Source organism: Epinephelus moara, chromosome 16 (genome assembly GCF_006386435.1).
Source record: "Epinephelus moara isolate mb chromosome 16, YSFRI_EMoa_1.0, whole genome shotgun sequence".
In the NCBI taxonomy this organism is placed as follows: domain Eukaryota; kingdom Metazoa; phylum Chordata; class Actinopteri; order Perciformes; family Serranidae; genus Epinephelus; species Epinephelus moara.
The window spans coordinates 17,297,574-17,320,459 of NC_065521.1; the positions used below are offsets into that span (position 1 = coordinate 17,297,574).

The 22,886-nt window shown below is 40.4% G+C and overlaps 3 protein-coding genes across 3 annotated transcripts in view; 1 reads left to right on the top strand and 2 right to left on the bottom strand.

Annotated features, from left to right (window-relative positions):
* The window catches only part of nphp4 (nephronophthisis 4), a 229,400-nt gene extending 221,327 nt beyond the window's left edge, over positions 1-8,073 (bottom strand). Inside the window, exons 1-3 of the mRNA XM_050066031.1 lie at positions 8,022-8,073; positions 7,748-7,927; positions 6,489-6,614 (exon numbers count right to left, since the gene is read on the bottom strand). Of these exons, the coding sequence (XP_049921988.1) occupies positions 6,489-6,614; positions 7,748-7,924 (303 nt within the window). The 5' untranslated portion in view covers positions 7,925-7,927; positions 8,022-8,073. The remainder of the gene's footprint in view (positions 1-6,488; positions 6,615-7,747; positions 7,928-8,021) is intronic.
* A 1,832-nt stretch (positions 8,074-9,905) lies between these two features.
* On the top strand, positions 9,906-15,477 carry dffb (DNA fragmentation factor, beta polypeptide (caspase-activated DNase)). The gene is made up of 7 exons (XM_050065423.1): positions 9,906-10,080; positions 11,000-11,126; positions 11,264-11,449; positions 12,613-12,692; positions 12,772-12,945; positions 13,532-13,632; positions 14,114-15,477. The coding sequence occupies exons 1-7, from the start codon at positions 9,958-9,960 to the stop codon at positions 14,361-14,363; spliced, it is 1,041 nt and encodes a 346-aa protein (XP_049921380.1). The 5' UTR covers positions 9,906-9,957; the 3' UTR covers positions 14,364-15,477.
* c16h1orf174 (chromosome 16 C1orf174 homolog) lies at positions 14,542-21,071 on the bottom strand. The gene is made up of 4 exons (XM_050065424.1): positions 20,881-21,071; positions 18,849-18,905; positions 18,202-18,570; positions 14,542-16,237 (listed from the first exon to the last, which is right to left on the bottom strand). The coding sequence occupies exons 1-4, from the start codon at positions 20,887-20,889 to the stop codon at positions 16,097-16,099; spliced, it is 576 nt and encodes a 191-aa protein (XP_049921381.1). The 5' UTR covers positions 20,890-21,071; the 3' UTR covers positions 14,542-16,096.
* Between the last annotated feature and the right edge of the window lie 1,815 nt (positions 21,072-22,886).

A 22,886-nucleotide genomic window follows, 5' to 3' on the forward strand; every position in this document is an offset into this window, starting at 1 on the left:
GAAATTTAACTCTAATTGGCAACTGGGTGGCGCTATAACAACAGAAAAATGCTTAAAAATGGCTAAAATGCGACCGATCGCTGTGGCTCCCCCTGTGGCCGAATATTGTTGGGGGTTTTTTCTAATTTTTGGTATGACTAAGTCATGGTATGGTATGCTGTACTCAATGGGTATGGACTAGTTTGTTAAATCTAAGGAAAGTATGACATCATTATGCATCCTTTTATGGGTTGTAAAGGCTGTTTGGTTGCAACTTTAGTTCATTTCCTGCCCTTGATTCCTGTTTCCTGAGGACCATAAGGGCTCACTACGACCAGAACCAAGACAGCTCACCAGTTGTTTTACATACATATATATATATATACACATATATATATATATATACTGTACACTGGGAGGCTTTATTGGGCTGGATATCAAAGCTCAATACTTTTTTGCTAACAACCAAAATGTATCTATTCCACTCACAAAAACTGTATGAGCCGGCATTGAATGCACATCATGAATAAAAAATAAATAAAACATTTTCCTTATATGTTACTGGATTAAAATGGATGGCAGTATCCATATAGCTGTTATATAAAGTATAAACTATAAAGAATACCAAATGTCAAAGCATTTAACATTAAAAATCAAATATCTCTTGACAATGACAAATGACAAGCTGCTCCTTTTCTTTACCACAGCAAGGCTCAACAATAAGAACTGACCAATTGACTGGGCAAGTAAAATGCCAAGTTGGGCTAGCAAATCTAGCAACTCACGAAAAAGGATTAAACACAATTTTTTTTCCAGAGCTGATGATGGAAGTAGCTAAGGATTGAGCCATCTCAATTCCTTCTCATCTCTGTTAGAGTTATACATGAACAGTATTGATCAGGCACTCACAAGTCCATCACTGCGGAAAAGAAGGGGGTATTATTTTTACTATTTTCGATACCCAATAATGTTTTTTGCTTTGCATCTTTGACACTCTGCGTCCTTGTCCCATGTCATTCACTTAAATATCAAATATGATGATAAACTTTAATCTAATAAATAAAACTATTTGTGTAGGGGGCAAGTAAAAATTGACTATGGGCAATAATCTGATGGAATAAAAGACATGATAGAACAATTAAACATAGCTTACATTGGGAATTTACCTGCTCAAACAAGATTTAAACTACAAGTTAAGTGCATCAGAGTTCTCCTTGACCAACAGTGTTGCGCTGTACATCTTTGGCTTGCACCATAGCAATAACACAAATTTCTAAAATACCAGTGCGGTGCCCTAGGTATGCCAAGTTAGATCTCCTCACATCTGACCAGAAAAACTCTGCCTTGCACAGTGAAGCGTAAAGGTTGTTTGAAACCATCTCTTTTACCCATTGTACAGGAAACAAACCACCAAAGCAGCACGGACATGACAGAGCGCTGGGTGCCTATAGCTAAACAAAAAAATACCCTTTCAAGTTGAACGGATACCACGGAGATAATCTGATTTGTGGCATATTTCAATATCAGCATTGTATATTTTGTCTTCCGTAGTTACGACATTCTCTTTAGCATTTTCAAGAGGTAATTGGAAATTTCATCATCAAAGCACATCTTTCCAAGAGTACATCACACAGTTTGACATCAAAAAATTGCCTCTTTGTTCCCTCTGTCTAATGGTGATTACAGAGGAGAAACGGCTTGAAGAACAATGATTGGCAAAAGTAAAGAAATGAAGTGCAACAGAGTGAGACGATTGACTTCTGCATTTGACTAAAACTTCCAGCTTCATTCACATGGACTCACAGAGAGAACTACATTAGACTTACAATCCCAAGTCAACACAGCAGTAAGTCTTTAGTGTTGCTTGTTCAGAGGAGCTCGACCACGGCAGAAATATTAGCACGCCCAGAAGACTTGCAATAAATACTACAGGAGGTACATGTAATTACACCAAATTTACCTCCAAACAATAAAAGAGTTTCCTATTAGGGTTGCTAGGTTATGGCAAAAATCATCATCACAGTTATTTTGTTCAATATCTAACAGAATTATTCACTGACTCTATGCTCTATGTAAGAATGTGGCCAAAACGGTTACTGCACTCAAATTCAAAATACTGCCGCGAGTCGTTTCCGCCCCCCCTCCCCTACAGATTCAAGGTTGCTGGACAGCGGCACGCTGGAGACTGATTTGTTTGCCCACAGGCGGCTGCCGTGGCAGGGCCGCGTCACCGCGTCCTTGATCTTTGGTTTTCCAGCGGACCGTTCGAGCAAGTCCGGCTTCTCTGCTGCTAACGCTGCTGCCAGGATACAGCGGAGGAAGAGCCAGCTGCTAATGCTATGTACTGGGACACTGCTAATGCTGCTGCCGGGATACAGCTGAGGAGGAGCCAGCTGCTAATGCTATGTTTGGGATGTAATGATTACCGATATTACGGTAAATCTCGGTTAATTTTTACACGGTAAGAATTACCGTTTATGTTTAAATTAATTGCATTATCGCGGTGGATTATCAGGATATGTAACAACAGCCTCATTCAAGTCTCGCGATGCAGGCGCTGCGTGAATGCGTAGCATGTGTAAACACAAAGAATGAAAACATGGCGGAAGGTGGTGATAGTGGCACTCAGGACATTTCCCCCCAACTAAACACACAGAGTCTGAGGTCTGGGCGTATGGGTTTCTGAAGAATGCCGAGGGACAGCTGGTGGAGGACAACTATCCTGTGTGCAAACATGCAGAAAGAAAGTTGCTGCGAAGGGTAGCAACACTACAAATCTGCTGGCGCATCTCCGTGACCATCATCCACAGCTTTACAACCAATGCAAGTTATGCTATGCAAACGTCAGTTATTGTGTGAGGGACTTCGGTTTTACTAAGATTGTCATAATGTGTAACTCTCGACGTATACGGGACATTTGAGCCGTATCTGTCCTCCTAAACGGCGACTAGGTTTTCCGTTTTCTGATCTGTGCTTCAGCCACACAAGCTGCTGACTTCAGAATGACGCGGAGAGACGCAACTTTCTACATTTAATTTCTAGTTTCTAGATTTGGCCCCTACTACTGAGATTGACCAAGATTCCAACAACCAGCAGTGTGCAGTAGGCCTACAGTAAAACTGAAGATAGTGTGATACAGAAGATTCCATGTAAAACCTTTTTCTTGTAAAATGGACAAATGTTACATGAGGTTGGGCTGCCTGGCTGCCTGTCTCTGTGTGCTGCAGTGTTTAAAGGCTCCACACAACTTAGCTGTGACGTTTAAGGTGACTGATGCAGTTAAGCCAAATGGTCCATTTTGAATTCACTGGGCTTCTCACAGGTTTTATGTATCTGCTGCTAACAAAGTGGTGCTGCATCTAAGCGGGGCTGCTGAACCTGTCGATCATGAAAGTTAAACCTATAATGACAGTGACAGTGAGCTGACAAAAATGTCTGCTATTGTTCACTTGTGCGGATGAGCAGAGAACTAACGAGCTGCATCTGTGAACACCTTAAAAGAGGCAGAAATACTGGAATGGAAACCATTAGATGTTGAATTCTTGTACTCAGTACATGTTGATCAATCAATTTTTTTTGTTCACATGTGTTCAGTGGGAGTGTGAAAACTAAGAGGGCTGAGTTTAAATAGCAAAATACACCAAAGCCTCCACAATTTGAGTCTGCCAGCATTTCAGAATTGAAAGGTGTGAACAAGATGCTTTCCTGGTTTCACTGGGTCATTCTAAAAACTGCAGCAATGGACAGCCAAGCACAACCGCTCCAAGTACACTGACTTCCTCAATACCACTACGCCTGTGCAGTTCAACAAGGACATATTGTTGACACTTAAAGGGATGGTTCAGATTATGGACATTAGCGTTTTAGATGATAAATTCAGATTCACCAAAGTCACACAAAAAAACAAATAAACTAACTGATCGAGTCAGCGGTAGACTAGCAGCTCCCATATTCTGTGAGGTAAGATTACATTTTTTTGTCAAAGGAGTTTTGTGGTTTTGAGGAGAGCGTAGATAAATGTAATGGCTTTGACTACCCATCAGAAAGGGCTGTCTGACAGCAAAGTAAAGCAGTGAAAATATTCTCAATATAGGGTTAACATAAATTGATATTAACTTTTTTATGTGGGCCTAACTGGGGGCATGCCGACTGTCATCTACTGAAGGTAATACTGTACACTGACTAAATAAATACCTCATACAGCCTCATTTTAAAAAAATCTAAACTAACCATTTAATTGCCCCTACACACCCTTGGTCCAGTCACACAGATGTTTTCGTTTATTTTAGCTGATTAGGCCATTTCAAAGGTATGGTCACGTTACACTTTCATAATATAACCAATTATCTTCTATTAAAGCCAGCACAACAGATTAATCTAGTGTGTGTTCCCAGTTTCGATGTAAATTCCCCCCAGATTCGCAGCTCAGAGTTCACCTTTATTCATCTGTGACCAAGCAAATGTGCTCGGTCAGCCAATGGACACACTCATGCATTGTTTGGAAATGGAGAAGTTATTACTTTAGTGGGTTTCATATACTCCTGAGACCAGAACTTTTGTTTGGTATGCATTATTAATTTATCCTAGCTACTTGGGATTAGTAGGACATAAGTATAAAAACCTAAACACTGTCAACAATAGTAAAGTCCTAATGTCCTCAAACCATTACTTCCTAATTAACAGTGTTTTAACTTGTTGCTATTGCTGAAATTGGTCAAATTTGTTGCCATATCAAACTACAAACATCATAAACACACAAGTTTCAACCATTAAATGTGATCAGGTTTTGGACCTTGTCCACTTTTGTGTCTGGATCAGCTGCAGACTGACTTGGCAGAAGAGCTTAGATTCTCTGCCCGAGCCCAAACCCGCCACTATCCTCGGACTCGGACGGGTCGGGCTCCTCATAATAGACCTAGGCTATGGAACCAACTACTTATCACACCTGGGAGGGGGGGGGTGCGTGGCCCCCACTTGATGTTGCCACTGGCCACGCACATGTGAGTTCCTCCCTTCACACGCATCACACTTGACCTGCTGCACATAGGCCTAACGAGCAAAATGGAGCTTTCGGATGTCAGGAAAAAAATAGCCTTAGGAGAGTTTAAATTGGCCCAATCTCAAGGGAAGTCCGAGGTTTGGGACAGCTTTAAATTAGTTGTCAACGGTGACAACGTGTGTGTCGGCTTCGTCGAGTGTACTATTATTAATGAACACCCCGTTCTGAGATAATCCTCCCTCATTGTTGCACTATTCATTAAGATCCTCCTGAACAGATTTCAGTCATTCAAACAACTCTAGTTCAAAACGTCTGTTATAACGTCCCAATCCTTAATAAAAACAAATGTCTGGTTTAAACTGGGCTCGGGCTCCTAATTACAGTTAAAGGGACGGGCCGGGCTGGGCTCGGACAGAACATGCACAGGCTCAGGTGGGGTCGGGCTGGATTTTTTGGGCCCGATCTAAGCTCTAATTGGCAGAGATGGCAGCCATCTAGTTTTTACAGGAATTTGTGTATTGTGCTCTTACTACCACTAGATGGCACAAAAAAGTGTCCACGACAGTTCTAAGTTCAGTAGAATGAAGTTTAAGGTCAAGTAAACCCAAAATGTGATGTCCACGTATGAGGATGCAGGGTCTCAGGAGGTACATTATCCCACTACCAGACTACAAAGCGTCACACTCATACACTGTTTACAATTTGTCATCTCTGATCAATATTTATTTAATATTCTCATATCACACAGAACATCACATCCTTTTTCAGGCTTTGTTGAACTTTGTTATCGTTTCTTATTCAGTTAGGACTATTCTATGTAATAAAGCAATGCTTACGTTCTGAAACCAAGATTTCAGGGAATTTAGGGACAGTTAAATTCTTTGTCACAGTTACTGTGCAATGTAGTACGATTGAACCTTTTAACCCTGCAAAACTAATGGAGCACTTTTCATTTGTGGTGACTGCCTGATTACTTATTGATCTGCTGTTCACTGTGTCTACCATAAACAGTGTAAAAGGTAGCTGATACCAATTTGTATTGTATCCATAATTTTCTTCTGAAAAAAATCCTCTAGCTCTCATGAGTTCCTGCCTCACATAATATGTGCTCCTCTTCAACTTTCTGGGTGAGAAATGAGTGGAGCCCTTATAGGACGGGACTTGTTGGATGCAACTGGAATCACTTATTGGCAATCACAGTAGTTTGTAACTCGCAGAGTTTCGGCTGACAACGTTCTGAAGAGTGCAGCAAAACACAGTCCAATCATCAGTGCTAATTGAAAGCCTTGAGTGGTGGCGCTTTTGAGCTGGTTTTAATTAAATAATGGCTGTGCTAAATTCATGTAATTCATGCTTGAAAGGGCATTGATTTCACTATATAATCATCAGTCCACTGCTTATCAAAACAACATGAGAGGAGTTTAAAATAGAGCCCCCAAAACCACAGTAAATCACAGCTGCATGTTATCTGCAGTTGCCAGGCCTTATTTTAAACCTATTGTAAAGCTACCTCGTTGAGGGAGATCTTGTTGTTTTTCATCCTCTGGGGTGGGCTTTTCCATGTTTTCCCAAAGAAGTGCTGATGGTTTCTATCAAACAGGGTCACTCGCAGTTGGTAGGTCACCTCTGACATCTCCTGTTCATAAAAAAGGATGACACCCACATTAGAAAAGTCACAGGTAATCCTTGCCCTTAAAGATTTAGATGTATAAAAAAAATACACCTTAAATATTCCAATTTAATGATGCTCAACTTCTCAGCAAACACCCATGAGTGAGTTTCACTTAAAATCTTTATACATGATCCAAACCTAAATTCTGCATATACATACTACGCTAATGAACACACACTCCACAGAAATCACTAAACTGAAATTAGCTTCCCAGTCAGCAGTTAAGGGGAGAGTTAAAGGGACATGTAATTTAAAATGCTGAGCGACCCATCCTCAGCTTTTTGCACCTGTTACTGTTGTGAAAGCATGTTAGAGATTTAAGGGTAAAGCCTCAATGCTGTCTGAAACACACTTTTTAAATCTGTCTAACATTTATTGTACTTATAAAACCCACTATACTTAAACTTGTCAAATCTGGACAAGATTATCTGAGCTAGACTAAGGGTTGATGAGAAAACAGTTTCAGATTTGTGAAACCTTTATTCTATTTGTGAAAATGCAAAAAAAACAAAAAAAAAAAACAGATTTCACTGCTTGTTTTCACATCTAGATCAAAAACGGACTGAATTATCCCAGATAGGATAAATATTATTTAAAACACGGTTTCAGTTTTGTGAAACCTTTATTCTATTTGTGAAGATTCAAAACAAAGGAAAAAGTCAAGGTTATCTTGAAGAGTATTTCCACGAAACAACAATGCGCTAAGACTTAAAACTGCAGTGGAGTTAGCTGGATTATCTCTAAACCGAATTTACAAGAGGATCCATAGCATGCTCACTGTGGTATTTTGTCGTGGTCAACTCAAGTGACCGGTGTAATAAATGCAAGGTCACCTTTAATTATAAAACTTTTGGATGGACTTTTGCTAATTTTCTTCAGACGCACTGTGACGTATTTATTACATAAAGGGGCGGACACTGTGGGGTCACAGGCTTTTATCTTATCTTTGCTAACTAATGAATATAGAAAGTAACGCTCTACTCCAGAATTAGAACCTACACGGAATTTACTTCGTTTAACAGCCACCAAATTTCTGCCATGAGCACAACTGTTTCTAAATCTCTACCAAGCATTCAGCGTTAGTTGTGAGCTATCACCTGCGGGAGGTGAGCAGCAGTGAGCCGGCTGAGGCTGAGCTGGAAGCCGTGGGACTGGGTGAAGTGGCTTTCCACAGCCAGGCGGACTGTCTGACTGGGCGGGGGAACCAACCGGCTTCTGTCAAACACTTCTCTCCAGCAGTCCGCCATGGTGGATATGTCTTCTGTTTGGACCATTGTCTGTAGTTAACAGCAAAATAAGATTGACATTGCGAAAAAAAAAGTGAAATGAAGGGTACAACTAAGATGTTACTGGAAATGTTATCTTTTCTACCCGTTTAGATTTTCAGACCCGCGGCCGCCATGTTGAAATTGGATTGTACTACTCAGTGCGGAGGGGTGAGCGAGTAAATCAGTTATGTCATTCGGAATTTTTATGTGTTGAAAATAATAACGCAAACAATAAAGATTTAACATACGACGATTGTGCTTATGCACCGAGTCGTTTTACTACTAAACTACGCATCTAAACAAAATGTTACAATCTTCGACTCAAATCCTCCATACCTTTCACTTGGTATTTCCCACCGCGCTGCATCAGTTGCTATGGTAATATTCACTTAAGCATACAGTTGAAGTCTTTCATAAATGCGACTAACAATGAATATCCACAAGTGTTTCAGTATTAAGTATGTGGTTTCAAAAAATATATAGTTATTTAGCAATTATTTAAAAATATTATTCAAATTATTCATAGTAATTGTAGTGTATTACATTGTATAGCATTACAACAGTCTGAGGTGACAGGAAACATTCAAATTGCTAATTTAAGATGAAACATTTAAACTTAAAAGGTGGCCCATTACAGTAAAAAGGGTCTGTGGCCCTTTTTATTGCAAAGTATAGATAATTTCCCATGACTGGCTGTTAAAGTTTAGGAAGCGGGAAGTACAGGTCTTTTTTAAGTCCCATTTTACCTGATGGTCCACTTTATCTGACTTCAGTGTGTGTGGGACAAGGGGGGATTAAATTAATTGCTGTGTGAAATGGCTGGCCTGCCTACAGCTGAATTCATCCCTGCTAGAGACAATCTCCCCAAAATGTCAGATAGAGCCAAGGCAGGATGCTTCCATATAGGTAGCTACATGCTCAAAACAGACTTTATATGTGATTTGGGAGAAGCCCTTCAGACAGTCAAGAAGTTAAGTATAAAAAAAGGTTGAGGCTGGGCACAAAAGGTTGAGGCTGGGAAAAACTTTTTATTGCTTTAAGTTTGGGGAACTGTTATGTAATAGGTTCCTCTGGGTGCCAGAATTGAAGGGCAATGGTGGCTGACAGCAATGGAATAAGTACAGAGCCCCTAAATCTCACAAGATTGGTTTACTTTCATTTGTACTGCCACTGGCTCCACATGTGAAGTATAAATTTACCCACACAGTCAGTGCCATTACTAGTGGAGTCAAAGCTGCTCAACAATTCCAGTCAGAGGGCCCATGAACATAAAAAAAAAAAAATTAACTAGCATACAAACTTGAATTTTTCATGGTGGTACTAGCCCAACACTGTGGATGTAAACATCAAGCACTTTGTCCCGCATTTGCGTTCATGCAACAACATATAGTGTTACCAGTCTGCATTTACACAATAACAGTATAAGCAAATATAGGTAATTGAACATTATTTGAATATTACAATATCCTGACAGTGTATACCTCTGCTTGTCTGTCATATAAAATTACAGCCTCCCTTTGGCCAGCTACAACATCAGAATTCTGCTTACACGTTAATGCATTAATATAATAATATTACTGGCCCAGTATGTGTGCACATACAAGGAATTTGACTCTGTTTTTCTTTTGTTTGTTTGTTTTTTGGGTTTATTTACTTTTTTTGTTTGTTTTTTTGCTTTCAATGTAACCTACAAAGACAGAAATAGATATGCAGCTTTCAAAAAAGAGCCCCAAAGCTGAACAAAATTAAACATGCACATGTTAACTTTGAGGTTTTATTGATTTTGTTGATAATTATTCACTTACATTTTGAATGCAAGGCTTTTCCCGAGTAATAGAGTTTTTTTTAAATGGTATGGTCATTTTTACTTAGGCAAAATATAGATAAAACACCTCACACAACACTATTCAGCAGCGTCCTTTCAAGTAAAGACAATAGCGGAGGAGAGACACCAGGGGGCAGCCGTTTACCATCACCGAGTGCAGTCAGCCTCAAGAGGAAGAAGAAGGACGCGGTAGGTACAAACTGGGCACAGTGCAATGTTTGGACTCTTCAGGAAAAGTAAACCTGTGAAAATTAGGAGCTGTAATGACAGCAGAAAATACGGAGTTGCAGCAAAGGGTGTGAAGGAGTTGCTTAAAAAAGGCTGCAAGTTATTACAGGTGAGTTTGTGTGGTTTATTCCGGTTTGTTTTAGCGTTAACAGCTGTTCCGCTTTCTCTTCGGCGAGGATACGGTTAAAATAAGAGAAGAAGAAAAGTCAACACTGTTTGCAAATACCAGAAAACACACAGCTGTTAACCAGCAGCTGCTCAGGTGAATGGTTGAAGGTGAATATATTAAGCTAACTTTAGCTGTTTGGCTAACAGCTGTTAGATTACAGGGGCGGTTTCATTCAGACAACCTGGACAAAGAGATATGCCAACATGTTTCCGGTACAGTTATCTGATTCTGCACATGAGATGAGACAACCTAATTTATACACAGGAGGGAGGTTTAGCATTCCAGCAGCACATAGACAGGCCAGAGGGGCAGGTAGCAACATGTTAGACAAGTGTGCATACATGTAATGGAAGTGCAAAAACAACTGACAGCAGATGTTCCATAGTGAAGCATAACTTAAAAAACATCCTGTTCCTTTCAAATGAAATGTAACATATGACCAAGTGTGTTTCAGAGATAGTGGCCACAACAGTTCATCTTTATTCAGAGGAGGCCAGACAAGCAGACGCCGCCTGCCTTCCAGCACCAGATACACAAGATAAATTTCATCTGAACAGACTGTCAGAGATAGCTCAGTGGTGTAAGGCAAGATTTGATCTAAAAAATTACAACACAAGAACTACAAAGGGAAATAAATGCAGATCATCATATTCTGTCATCATAACTCTCACTATCCACAGTGGTCATATTGTAAGACAGTGAGGGAAAGATAGTGGGCATCCCCTTGGCTTATGTTAAACTCTAAGAAATATATCTTTGTAATGGCTCAGAATTTGTGAGGCTTTGTCCTACACATCACTTGACTTTAAACATCTTGTATCATAATTCTTATTGTTGTATAAATTGATGTCATTTCCAGTTGCCATTGTCTGGTGCACATGTGTGTTTGTATGCGGATGGGACCAAAGTGACGGAGGGATTCTTCCCAACTCTTCCAGACAACACTGAACTTGTTCTCCTCTCCAGCGATCAGACATGGAGTGGAGGTAGGTGAATCAACCTAAAAGAAAAAGAGACAAGACAAATTCTTGTACTCTGTACTTGTGTATGTGTTCTTTAGGTTTAAATGGAGGATGATGGTTATGTTGTCTGACCCCAGTAACCTCAGTGCTTCCAATTCCAGTTGTGTGTGACATCGATCAGTTACTGAACACAGACCGGCACGCCGATGGCCTCATTAAAGCGGCGAGAGGGCTCCTGTCTGATGAGCAGTCTCATAAAAGACGTAAAATCCTGACTGACCTGCTGTTCAACCTGGAGGACAGATCTGAGCTGGAGAGGAGAGAGGAGGATGAAGACTGGTTCAAAGGTACAAAGTTTAATAGAGAGTCTGGACATTTACACTGAAGCTGCTTGGTTTATGGGTTGGTACGGCAATATACTGCAGCCACAATGATTTAAAAAAGAAAATGTTTCTCATTAGAAGAAGTAAACTTATTTGTTTTAAAGAGATCCTTTTCATGTTAAAGGGCAACAGCCTCTAAAGTGCTTGTTTTGCCACTGACAGGCACAGATTGTTATTTTTAGTGTCTGACATTATGGAAAGGATCCCTACAGTGGTCGATGTTTGTGTTAAAGTAGTAAGATCCTTTTTGTTTGACCAGAAACAGCCCCAAAAACGCATTCGCCAAACCCACCAGACTCTTTTTAAATAAAGAGTAATTCTATCGTCCTAAAACACACTTCATTCAAAGCTGATGGAAACAAAATAAAACTCACAAAAACTATCTTGGTTCAACTTTCCACTGTTCTAACAATGGTCAAATCTGGTTTGGTTGAAAGAAACCTTTAAGTCACCCAGTTAGATGTGAAGATGTGAAGGCTCTATGCACGCTAAAATAACTGTTTATTTAAATGGAGTCTGGTTGGTTTGGCGATAACGATTTGGGGGCTGTTTCTGGTTAAACAAAAAGGATCTTATTCTTTACCAAAAAGGTCTATCTCTGTAGCGATCCTTTCCATAATGTTGTCAGACACTTGTTTTAACAATCTGAGCCTGTCAGTGGAAAAACAAGCACTTCTAGTGGGCGTCAATTGACGGTGCACAAATGTCTCAAGTGGTTACATTGCAACGTGTTTGCAGCTGCTTGCTGCAGCGCTATCGCTCTATACTGGACCACAGAAGCTGTGGTTTTAACCACAAGCTCATGAGACATTTGGTGTTGTAGATTAAGATCATTTGCACATGCTGCAAATGCTGCACATACTCTACTGATGATCACATGGTCCAGTAGCTTCTGAGACCCCTCTCCCCACAGCTCTCTGACATAGGAGACGTGATGGCTGTGTCCAACAATTTTTATAACTCTCTAGGTCTTTAGTCCAATAATACAGTAATAAATATGAAAGCAGGCATTGCAGCTGATTTAGCAATAAAAACAATTTACTCTGACCCACAGATGTCCCACTAAACACTTGATGTGCCCCTAAATTCATCTGTCGTTGAGTTTGTTAAGTGTGGTCTCGTTTCAGGTGTCGATACTCGATTTAAGACAAAGTCTGCCTACATGAAGTTCAACTGTGAGAGCAGGATACGAAGCTACATGAAGGAGGTAAAACTCATCAGTCTATTCATCAACATTCAGGTGTCTGGTATCAAATATAATGTTTAGGTTGAAACTCTGTTCTCAGGTGGATGGCGCAACCAAAACCATCGAGAAGGCTAAAATCAAGGCAGAGTTTCTGAAAGCATCGAAATGCCTGGCAGAAACACTGAAGGCGGCGAGGTACAACGGCAGCTACTTTGACAGGACTGAAAAGGAGCCGGATCGCCTCTGTACTCAGGAAGGATGGTTTACCTGTCAGGTATTACAGACATAAAACCACATACCGGGCTTTAAGGAGTACTATCTTCTTAAATGACAATTTGTAAATCAAGTACTCATAATGTGTTACGGTGAATTTAGGAAGAATTTATACCTCTGCACAGGACAATCTAAAAGTGCATTAAGTTCTTGATGAATAAAAGTAAAAGGGGCTCTGCATTTAACAACAGCAAAACTATTTCAAAATATCTGTTCAGCAGTACATTCCATGTCTCATTTATCCAGTCCTGTGCTCAGTATTTCCCAAGCAGACAGCCCTTTCTGATGGAGAACTGAAGTGAAAGTGATCTATGCTCTCTTCAAAGCCAGACTCCATTGACAAAAACACGAACTGCACCTCGCTGAACATGGGAGCTGCTGGTCTATCACTGCCTTGTTCAATTAGTTTAAGTAATTGTGTGACTTTGGTGTTTTAAAGGGTTAGTTTAAATTCACCAAAGTAACACAATAACACAAACACATTACGGATGATATGCCACTATACCACACTTTCCACACAACTTATACAACATTTTAAAAGACCTGGACCTGCTTTTGAGACCTCCTCTTCTCTGTTGCTTCCACAGGGATCATTTGAGCAGGAAGTTTGCCTGTCTCTCCACTCCATCAACCCCTACGGCAGCCGAGAGAGCAGGATTCTCTTCAGCACATGGAATCTGGACCACAGGTTGGACTCTTTAGCCTTTAGTCAAAAAGCATTTCACTATCACAAAGGGCAAACCAAGCCTAGCTTTGTGCTTTCTAATGATTATATATTCAAAATCATTTATTCATACATTTCATTTGACATATCAGGAAAAGTATTTGAGTTATGACATCACATTATGTGACCTCTGTCCCTCGTGCTATAGAGGGGTCAAGGGTGTCACTACTGCATTGAGTAGGGTTATGCAATAACTGAGTGAATTGAAATGTTTAAAGACGTGCCAGAAAAGCCTTACCTAAAGGATCAAAGGCCTTATTTGGGTTAATATTAAATTAGTTAATAATTAGGCTCAAGGATCAAATCATCCATCAGGCTTCGTCAGGCTTTGGTAGACAGTGATCTGATGTAACAGCTGACAGCAGATGATGACTTATTAATTAGAACAAGATACCTGCTGGTTAAAGACACAACTTAAAACATTTCTTCTTCGTCTTGTGTCCAGGATTGAAAAGAAAAGGACCATCATTCCCGCTCTGCTGGAAGCTCTGCAGAATCACAAGAGCGAAGATGTCAACCTGAACTACTTCTACCGCCTGCTGTTCACCAGGGAGAACCTGAAGCTGGTTCACATTGTGTGCCATAACAAAGGTGCTCACAACCTGCTGTGTGACACCAAGAAGATTTTTAAACAGACCAGTAACACTGACAACACAAAACAGAAGCTTAAAGGGAAGAAGAGGCGCTTGGTGTGATTTTTACCCTTACTTTTATGAAAAAATGATCATTTGAACTGTGACGACATAATGTGTTACACTGGAAAGATTTATCTCAGGGTCCACTGTCGATTTTTTTAAAATCATATTTTGCCTGTGGTGCTTCAATACAGACTGACAGTATTTTGTAAAATGAAGGAAATTACACAAACAAATGTTGAAATCATGAAAAAGCTTTATTTTTATTTTTTCTTAATGTTGGCACGGTGATGTAAAATGCATGAATTAATACAATGTGGCATTCACTCGGTCAGGAAGTTGCATAGGAGTGAAAAGCACTAGTGCAATTACTGTTAACGAAGAAATCCGATGACCAGATTTCATTTTTAATGTCAGATTTAAGTTATCTTCACTTTACTGACAAGCTAAAAAACTTTTATAAGAAACATTTAAAGTCCACATTTTTTAATAAAACATCTTTCATATAGAATCTAGTCTATTTGTATTTTTTTCTTTCTTTTTGTTTTTTTTACAGTTTTCATAAGTGGTCCAGAATGAAAATCCGTAGAATTTAGCAGGATGTTTTTGGTTATTTGCTTGTAATATAATCAACAATATTTCAGGTCATTTTATTTTTAAATCTCCAAAGGTATTGTTGGAATTCTGTGTGCCTGCTCATCAAGGCTAATTATTAGCTGCACTGATATAAATGTGTTATGTTATGTTACAGATGTGTTGTATGTTAAACAGCTGCCAAAACCAAAACCATGGCACATTAAGATGTGTTGATGAGAAATATTAGACACTTAGTGAGCAATGACATTCATCTTAAACACTGAATATGTAATATTAAAAGCTCTTATTATGGATCTGCTCTTTGGCGCGTGCACCCTGCTGCCCTACCACATTTACACAGTCTGAAACCAGGCCATGAAATCTATCTTTGTGCTGCTTTTATCAACATGTTATTTCTGCATTTTACATTTTAGAACTTGTAATTTGTAGATTTGTGAGAAGAAAAAGCCTTCTGAGTTTGTTGTTTTAATGCAACACTGTTTGGCATCTCTCAAGGCTAATCTCAAACTGCACTAAAATTATGAAGCGGTATGTTACGTGGACTCATTTGTCTAAATAAAGTGCCATGCCACACACATCAGCCAGGCGAGCCAAAGCTGACTGAACCATGGGTGGTGTGGGCATATATTCAGCAATAAATAATAAACAGGCACTATATGTTCCCCACACGTGGCTATATTAATCCCATGACTGTAACTATGTTAAAAAAATATCAATTAAAATACTCAGATTTCAGACTAACCATTAAGGGTTGAAAACACTTAAGCATCTTTGTGCATCTGGACGGTCCTTGTCAAGTCAACAATTGTATATTTCCACAAAGAACTTGCTTTAAACAGTTAACACAGTCGTAAACACCAGTGGATGAGTTCTGTGATTATGAGTTTTTGAGTTGTGATGAATCACACAGTTCATGACGGGGCAATGGAAGCAGGTTCAAAGCAAATACACACATACAACGTTGGCTTGTAAGTGATGGTAGGCCAACATCAGACTCTGCTACAGCAACGTCATGCTGCCCTTGCTCATCACCAGTAACTCACACAGTACATGTGTGACAGCGTTACGATCTAAGGACTGATTGGATGCAGCATCTGAATACATTTGGCCGCTTTATAATAAGTGCTGAGCAAAATCATGTCCTTCCACAGGCAGGACTTTGAGTCCACCATAGTCATCAGTGCAGTTCCTCTTCACTAAGTCTCCACTCTGTCGTCTCGCTCCGTATTACTGAGGCCCAACTCCTCTTCATCGCTGTCCTCTGGTGCGTAGTAATGTCGCCTCCTGTTCTCCCTGTGGACATGGGTTGAAGTCCCTGATGATCTCTGAGGGAAGTCCTGCCGAACAAAACAGTCAGGTGTTTGGTAATTCATTCAACATGGACATAATCTTCACCAAGCAAATTGAACTGCTGCGCTGACACAACTGGCAGTGAGGGTTTCATAAGTCAGTTACTTAACTGATGCAGATACTGTGGTTATGAAAACACCCTTTCTTTACAGTGTGTCTTTGATCTGGGGAATCTCTTTGATATTAATGCTACATTTCAAACAGTATCCTTTGGTCTGATATCAATGTACTTGAAGTAATACTAGAAAGGACGCAAGACATTAAATAGTGATTAGATGTGTGTCACAGTTTTCTTTTCTCCGTTAGAAAAATTCTGCAGGAGGCACTGAGTCATATTTTCAACATCAGTTGAAAGGTGGAGAGGCACTTGTACAGTATTAATATAATATTGACTTCTGCTACTGCACGGCATTTTGGTAGGGACACATTCTTTCCAATTCTGCATCTTTACAACCTATGGTGTGTGGTTTGTGAGATGAGATGTTTGTTCATCTTGACTCTTCTGCTGCACATCACAGTGCTGAGGGTGCTGCAGAAGGGCTGCATGATATGCAAAAAGAAAACATGATGTGTTTTTTTGCTGGGGTCTGAACCAAACAAGCTTGTTCCCTTATGTCTGAGAAGCTGGAACCATGAATTGTTTTTGCATGAATAACGATAAATTAATATTAAAATTGCCAATGAACTTTTTAATCAATTGACTAATCATTTCAGCTGTATATTTTTGGTTTATATGCAAAAATCTTTATTTGTAAAGTAACTCAAGTTATAAAATTATTGTAGTGGAGTAAAAAAAGGACAAGATTTTCCTCTGAGGTGTTGTGGCATAGAAGAACTCTTCAGCCAATCAATAAGTCAATGTGAAAAACAAATTCTGCACGTTATCACTAGGTTAACTAAATCAGCCACAGAGTGCATTGAGTGCACTCAACCTGGTACTGCTGTGTGTCCACCAAAGCATTTTTTTAAATTTCACAGTTGCCCAAGGCAAGTAAACTCTGTGTTGGTGCAAGTGGAATGCCTGAAGTGAAAAATAAAAGTGATATCCACTGTGATATTATCTGAAAATAAACTGCGTACTGTAACACTTTTCCACCTGAGCTGCATACCATGTCTGCCTCACCACTAAGTGTTGAACAAAACTGCTGAGAAAAATCTGACATACTGGACACTGAAACTATAACTTTGGAATTAACAATGTCATATACAACACAACATTAATTACATTACATATCTCTGTAATGCTGCATGCAAGAGAGAGACTTGCTATTTGTGCTCAGAAGCTGGATGGCCAAAGCATCCAAGAACAGTATGTAAGCCATTTAGAAGGTGAATGCAAGCAATATCATCCATTTAAAAACCCAATCATTATAATTACTCTAAAACAGAGTGCTCTCTCGACCACTCGTTAATTTTTCTCTTACCTAAGAGAAGAGCAAAAATAAGGAAATGTTGGTGCATCCCAGAAACAAATGGGTACTAACAAAATAAGAACAAATAGTGGATACAAACAAAAATCAAACAAAATGTGTTCAGACATCGCTTCTCTGTATGAGGGCTATTGTTTACTGTTGCCATGGTGTTCAGCACCACAGACAGCGTACAGGCACTCCGCATAGTCAAGCTGCGCCAGTATTGTTTATGAGTGTGATTAGTTCAGCATCTATATACACTGATAACGTCATTCTTGCCACCCCTCCCTTTTTCAACACCCCTTGTTCAGAGTATGTTCAGTGGCAATGCTGCTGCATACTAAAATATGCACTTAACTGTAAAAAATTAGTTTGACAACAGATGTGGTTGCTGCTTTATCTATGTTTAGTCAGAGTCTTTTTGGCACAGCCACTCCTTGACTGGCCATCAGTTGGGAACAATTTCCTCTACAAAAACCTCTTGATCCAACCTGAGTCACAGACTGTCCCTATTATGGAGATAAACCATCATGCCTCACCTGTACAGTATCCAAGTTTCCAAAGAACTGCTCCACAGGAAGAATCTGATTACTGTCGTCATCCGGGTAGATGTTTTTGCTGGTGTCTTCACAATCCATGACCTCAGAGTCCTGTTTGTCCCAGACGCCGTACATTCCGCAATTGTCCAAATCCAGCCCCGTCCTCAGTTCATTTTCTTTGCCCTCCTGTCCTTCGAGCTCTGGTGATGCCGAGCATCTCCTCCTGCCTGCAGACTGGTGACATTCACAGCTGATGAGAGAGAGTCTCTCCAGAGGACCGTCTGCTTTGCTGTAACCACCGACTACTGAAGTGCTCTCTGTTGCTGATTGTGTCTTTGGATTTTTCGCACATCTCCTCCTTGTAGAAGTCTGTGAAGGAAAGATTAAGACCAGGGTTAAGATGATGTTATAGTTAACCATGATCAATATCCTGAGGACAACAGCGAGCCTGCTGGAGTCTGTAGTTGTCAATGTCTAGCCAGTTATATTTGTCTAGTTCATGGAAAAACATCATACATGGTTCTTTTATAAATCGTTTAAAAACAGATATTATTTGACTTCAGATATATTCTAAGTCACAAACAGCAGAACATAACTGCTTGCTCTTTGTGCAGGATGTTCTCTCCTGTATACAGGTAAACACAAACCTTTCTGGAGCTGCTCTTCCTCTTTCTGGGCTTCAGGCTGTGGAGTTGACCAGGCATCTGCAAAGCAGCACAATGTGGTGTGTTTCATCCCTTGTGTCAATACCCAAGTACAGCAACAGTACATTTTTAAAAAGCTGGTTTCAAACAGCAGGGAGACTATTAGATAAATGCACCATGCTTCCCTAGCTTCACACAAGCCAAGCAGCTTTCCAAAACACGCCCTGTAAAAGAGTGCATGGAGTGTTTTACTGGAGCGTACCAGCACACAGATAAAGCTGACTTATCTCTGCACATGATATGTCTAAATGGCTGCTGAGGATAATCACTGACATGGTGTTTGAGTTTAGCATATTTATGATGTTACGTAAGTCAGCCCTGTGCTGTAGAGTTATGCTCTCAGGAAACACAAAAGCAGAAGGAGAACTGACTGGACATATGGATCTTTTCCGATTACTATACAACCCCAAATCCAGAAAAGTTGGGACGCTGTGTGAAATGTAAATAAAACCAGAATGCAATGATTTGCAAATCTCATAAACCATATTTAATTCCCAATAGAACATAAACAACATATCAGATGTTGAAACTGAGACATTTTAATCAGATATCAGCTCATGTTTATTTTGATGTCAGCAACTCATCTCAAAAAAGTTGGGTACCATGGTGTTGCATCCCCTCTTGCTGAAGTTTTGAGAAAGGAATGTTGTCCCATTCTTGTCTGATGTTGGATTCTAGCTGCTCAACAATCCTAGGAATTCTTTGACGTATTTTCCGTTTTATGATGCATCAAATGTTTTTTATTGTTGAAAGGTCTGGACTGCAGACAGGCCAGTTCAGCACCCAGACTCTCCTACTGCGAAGCTATGTTGTTGTGATGGATGCGGTATGTGGTTTAGCATTGTCTTGCTAAAATATGCAAGGCCTTCCCTAAAAGAGACGTCGTCTGGATGGGAGCATATGTTGCTCTAAAACCTCTATGTACTTTTCAGCATTGATAGTGCCTTTCCAGATGTGTAAGCTACCCACGCCATAGGCACTAATGCAACCCCATACCATCAGAGATGCATGCTTTTAAACTGTGGGCTGATAACAAGCTGGATGGTCCCTCTCCTCTTTAGTCTGCAGGACAAGGTGTGCGTGGTATCCAAAAAGGACTTCAAATTTTGATTCATCTGACCACTGTGTTGCTGCCATCAAAATCAACATGAGTTAATATTTTCCATGATATGGTAAAATGTCTCAGTTTTAACATCTGATATGTTGTTTATGTCCTATTGTTAAAAAAAGAAAAAGAAATGGGTTCAAGACATTACCAAATCATTGCATTCTGTTTTTATTTACATTTTACACAGCGTCCCAATGTTTTTTTCTGAAAGTGTGTTTAAAATGATAAGATCTAAGTACCTCTGAAACAAAGATTTATGGCTGGGCGTAGTTTTGTAGGCAGTCTGAATTTATGCCAGCAAACACTGATAATGAAAATATTCATTTTAACCCTTAAAATGTGTGGGGTCTTTTCAGCAGCTCTTCCTCGTGGCCTCCGCTCTTCATGTCTTTCACCAAACTAACGCCACATGTTTTGAGTGGCAAATGAAACATGGTGGCATTTTTGGGATCAGATTACACGGTGTTAACGGGGGAAACAAACACTGCACAATTTGCCGTTTACAGTTGACACATTTCACAACCCGACCACGGCTCTGTAAATCCCCGAGCAGCTTGAAACCACCACACCAACGGCCTTGCACCCTCCGCTGCTCCGGTGACCAAACCCCACGCAACATGCAGTCAATTAAACTGACGTTACGTTAGGCTGCGTATCTTAACGTTAATACCCGTGGCACAAGGACGGTTTCAACGTTGTCTGTGGATACAGTGACATATTTAATAAGTACCGTTACAAGAAAAGCTAGCTAATGTATCGAGATACATCCGCTACAAGCTAATAAGGCTAGCAGGATAGCTATGAGATATCAAACTACTGTGCTACCTGCCTGCTAGCTAGCGTTAATTAGCTTAGCTAAACACCTACCTTACGCATTTTTTGCCGGCGTACTGCGTCTGTTTTTCAGCGCCCCCGATATTTATTTTGCCACAGTGTTGTTCGTTATTCTTCCTCCAGTCAACAGGCTTTGGTCAGCTATAAACAACTCCGATATGTGGCGTCTCCGTCAGTTCTCACTCGTCTGGGGCCGCCTCAGTGTTATTTCCTGCTCGCGAGGTTCAATCAGAGGTCACAGTCACGCGTCACGTGAGGGGACCAGCAGGAGGGAGCAAGTGCTTTGTGATGGGACAGCGCCACCATGTGGTTATCTGTAGAGCGCTTTATATTTTGGTTGCTCATTCCTGAAACATGAAGTCCAAAATAAAACTTTTCTTTAGTTAATAATGAATCAGCCACAAATGTTCCTGCCCACACTCTTGCTCTGCCAATTCAATTTAATTTAATATAATTTCAAGGCTTTATGTGGAACGTCACGTGACCAAACCGGAAGACAGTACCCATCACTTCCGCTTGTCGGAGAGGGCGGTAAGAACAACTGACGGTGTAAACTACGGGCTTGTAATCAGCTAGGCTAGATAATAGGCTCGTTCGAGATGAACTGCGCCTCGCCTGGAAAGTAGACGAGAGCAGGCGGCCGCAGCGGGGGGGAGGTGACAAAAAGCTGCGGTGAAGTCGGACAGTTTCCCGACAGTTTCCAGCAGCCTTCAGTCCGTACAGGAAGTCACAGACACACTAACATCCTGTCTGGAATGATGTCAGTTCATTAAAAAAGTGGTCAGACCCATTTATCAGTTTGTTTTCACCATCAGTCACACAACATGTTTTCTGTTCACGGAATAAACCTTCAGGTCAGACAAATACAATCTTAATCTCTAGAATTCAACAAAATGAGTAGTTTATCTAAAACGTCATCTTGTTGAGTCGACATCTGAACCAATCAGCTGTTAGATCAGGTGAGAGCCAGGCGGTGCAGTCGGTGGAGAGCAACTGCAGCGCACTCACCGGTTAGTTTTGTGTCCGACTTCATCCCGACTTGCTCTGACGTATTACAAAAGTGGACGGCGATAAAACCGCGAGAGCGAGGCGGCCGCAGTTTTTAGAGCCAGGCGCTGCAGTTGCTCTCCACCGGCTGCACCGCCTCAGAGCAAGTCGGGATGAAGTCGGACACAAAACTAACCGGCATGCATTGTGCGCCGATTGCCGGTGATCGAATCTGCGCAGGACTGGCTCATCTCGAGCGAACCTAATAATTTACTTTTTACTGTTGGCGTTTTATTAGATTTATTTATTATTTGATATCTGAATGTTAGTGAGAGGGCGCAAATGTCTTCGTCAAGACCAATAAAGTACCAGAAGCAAAGTAATCCTAACAATAATTTCTGCTGTGTACGTCAATGCACGATGTCAGGGAAGTACAACCCCTGGCAAAAATTATGGAATCACCAGTCTTGGAGGATGTTCATTCAGTTGTTTAATTTTGTAGAAAAAAAGCAGATCACATACATGACACAAAACTAAAGTCATTTCAAATGGCAACTTTCTGGCTTTAAGAAACACTAAAAGAAATCAAGAAAAAAAATTGTGGTAGTCAGTAACAGTTACTTTCTTAGACCAAGCAGAGGTAAAAAAAAATATGGAATCACTCAATTCTGAGGAAAAAATTATGGAATCACCCTGTAAATTTTCTTTCCCAAAACTAACACCTGCATCAGATTAGATCTGCTCGTTAGTCTGCAGTTAAAAAGGAGTGATCACACCTTGGAGAGCTGTTGCACCAAGTGGATTGACATGAATCATGGCTCCAACACGAGAGATGTCAATTGAAACAAAGGAGAGGATTATCAAACTCCTTAAAGAGGGTAAATCATCACGCAATGTTGCAAAAGATGTTGGTTGTTCACAGTCAGCTGTGTCTAAAATCTGGACCAAGTACAAACAACATGGGAAGGTTGTTAAAGGCAAGCATACTGGTAGACCAAGGAAGACATCAAAGCGTCAAGACAGAAAACTTAAAGCAATATGTCTTGAAAACA

Coding starts and splice junctions, on each gene's coding strand:
- dffb (XM_050065423.1), top strand. CDS start 9,958: ATGTTTGGACTCTTCAGGAAAAGTAAACCTGTGAAAATTAGGAGCTGT. Junction 11,450..12,612: donor GGATGAAGACTGGTTCAAAG/GTACAAAGTTTA, acceptor GTCTCGTTTCAG/GTGTCGATACTCGATTTAAG. Junction 12,693..12,771: donor TACGAAGCTACATGAAGGAG/GTAAAACTCATC, acceptor CTCTGTTCTCAG/GTGGATGGCGCAACCAAAAC.
- c16h1orf174 (XM_050065424.1), bottom strand. Junction 18,571..18,848: donor GGAAGAGCAGCTCCAGAAAG/GTTTGTGTTTAC, acceptor TTTCCTTCACAG/ACTTCTACAAGGAGGAGATG. Junction 16,238..18,201: donor GAAACTTGGATACTGTACAG/GTGAGGCATGAT, acceptor TTTGTTCGGCAG/GACTTCCCTCAGAGATCATC.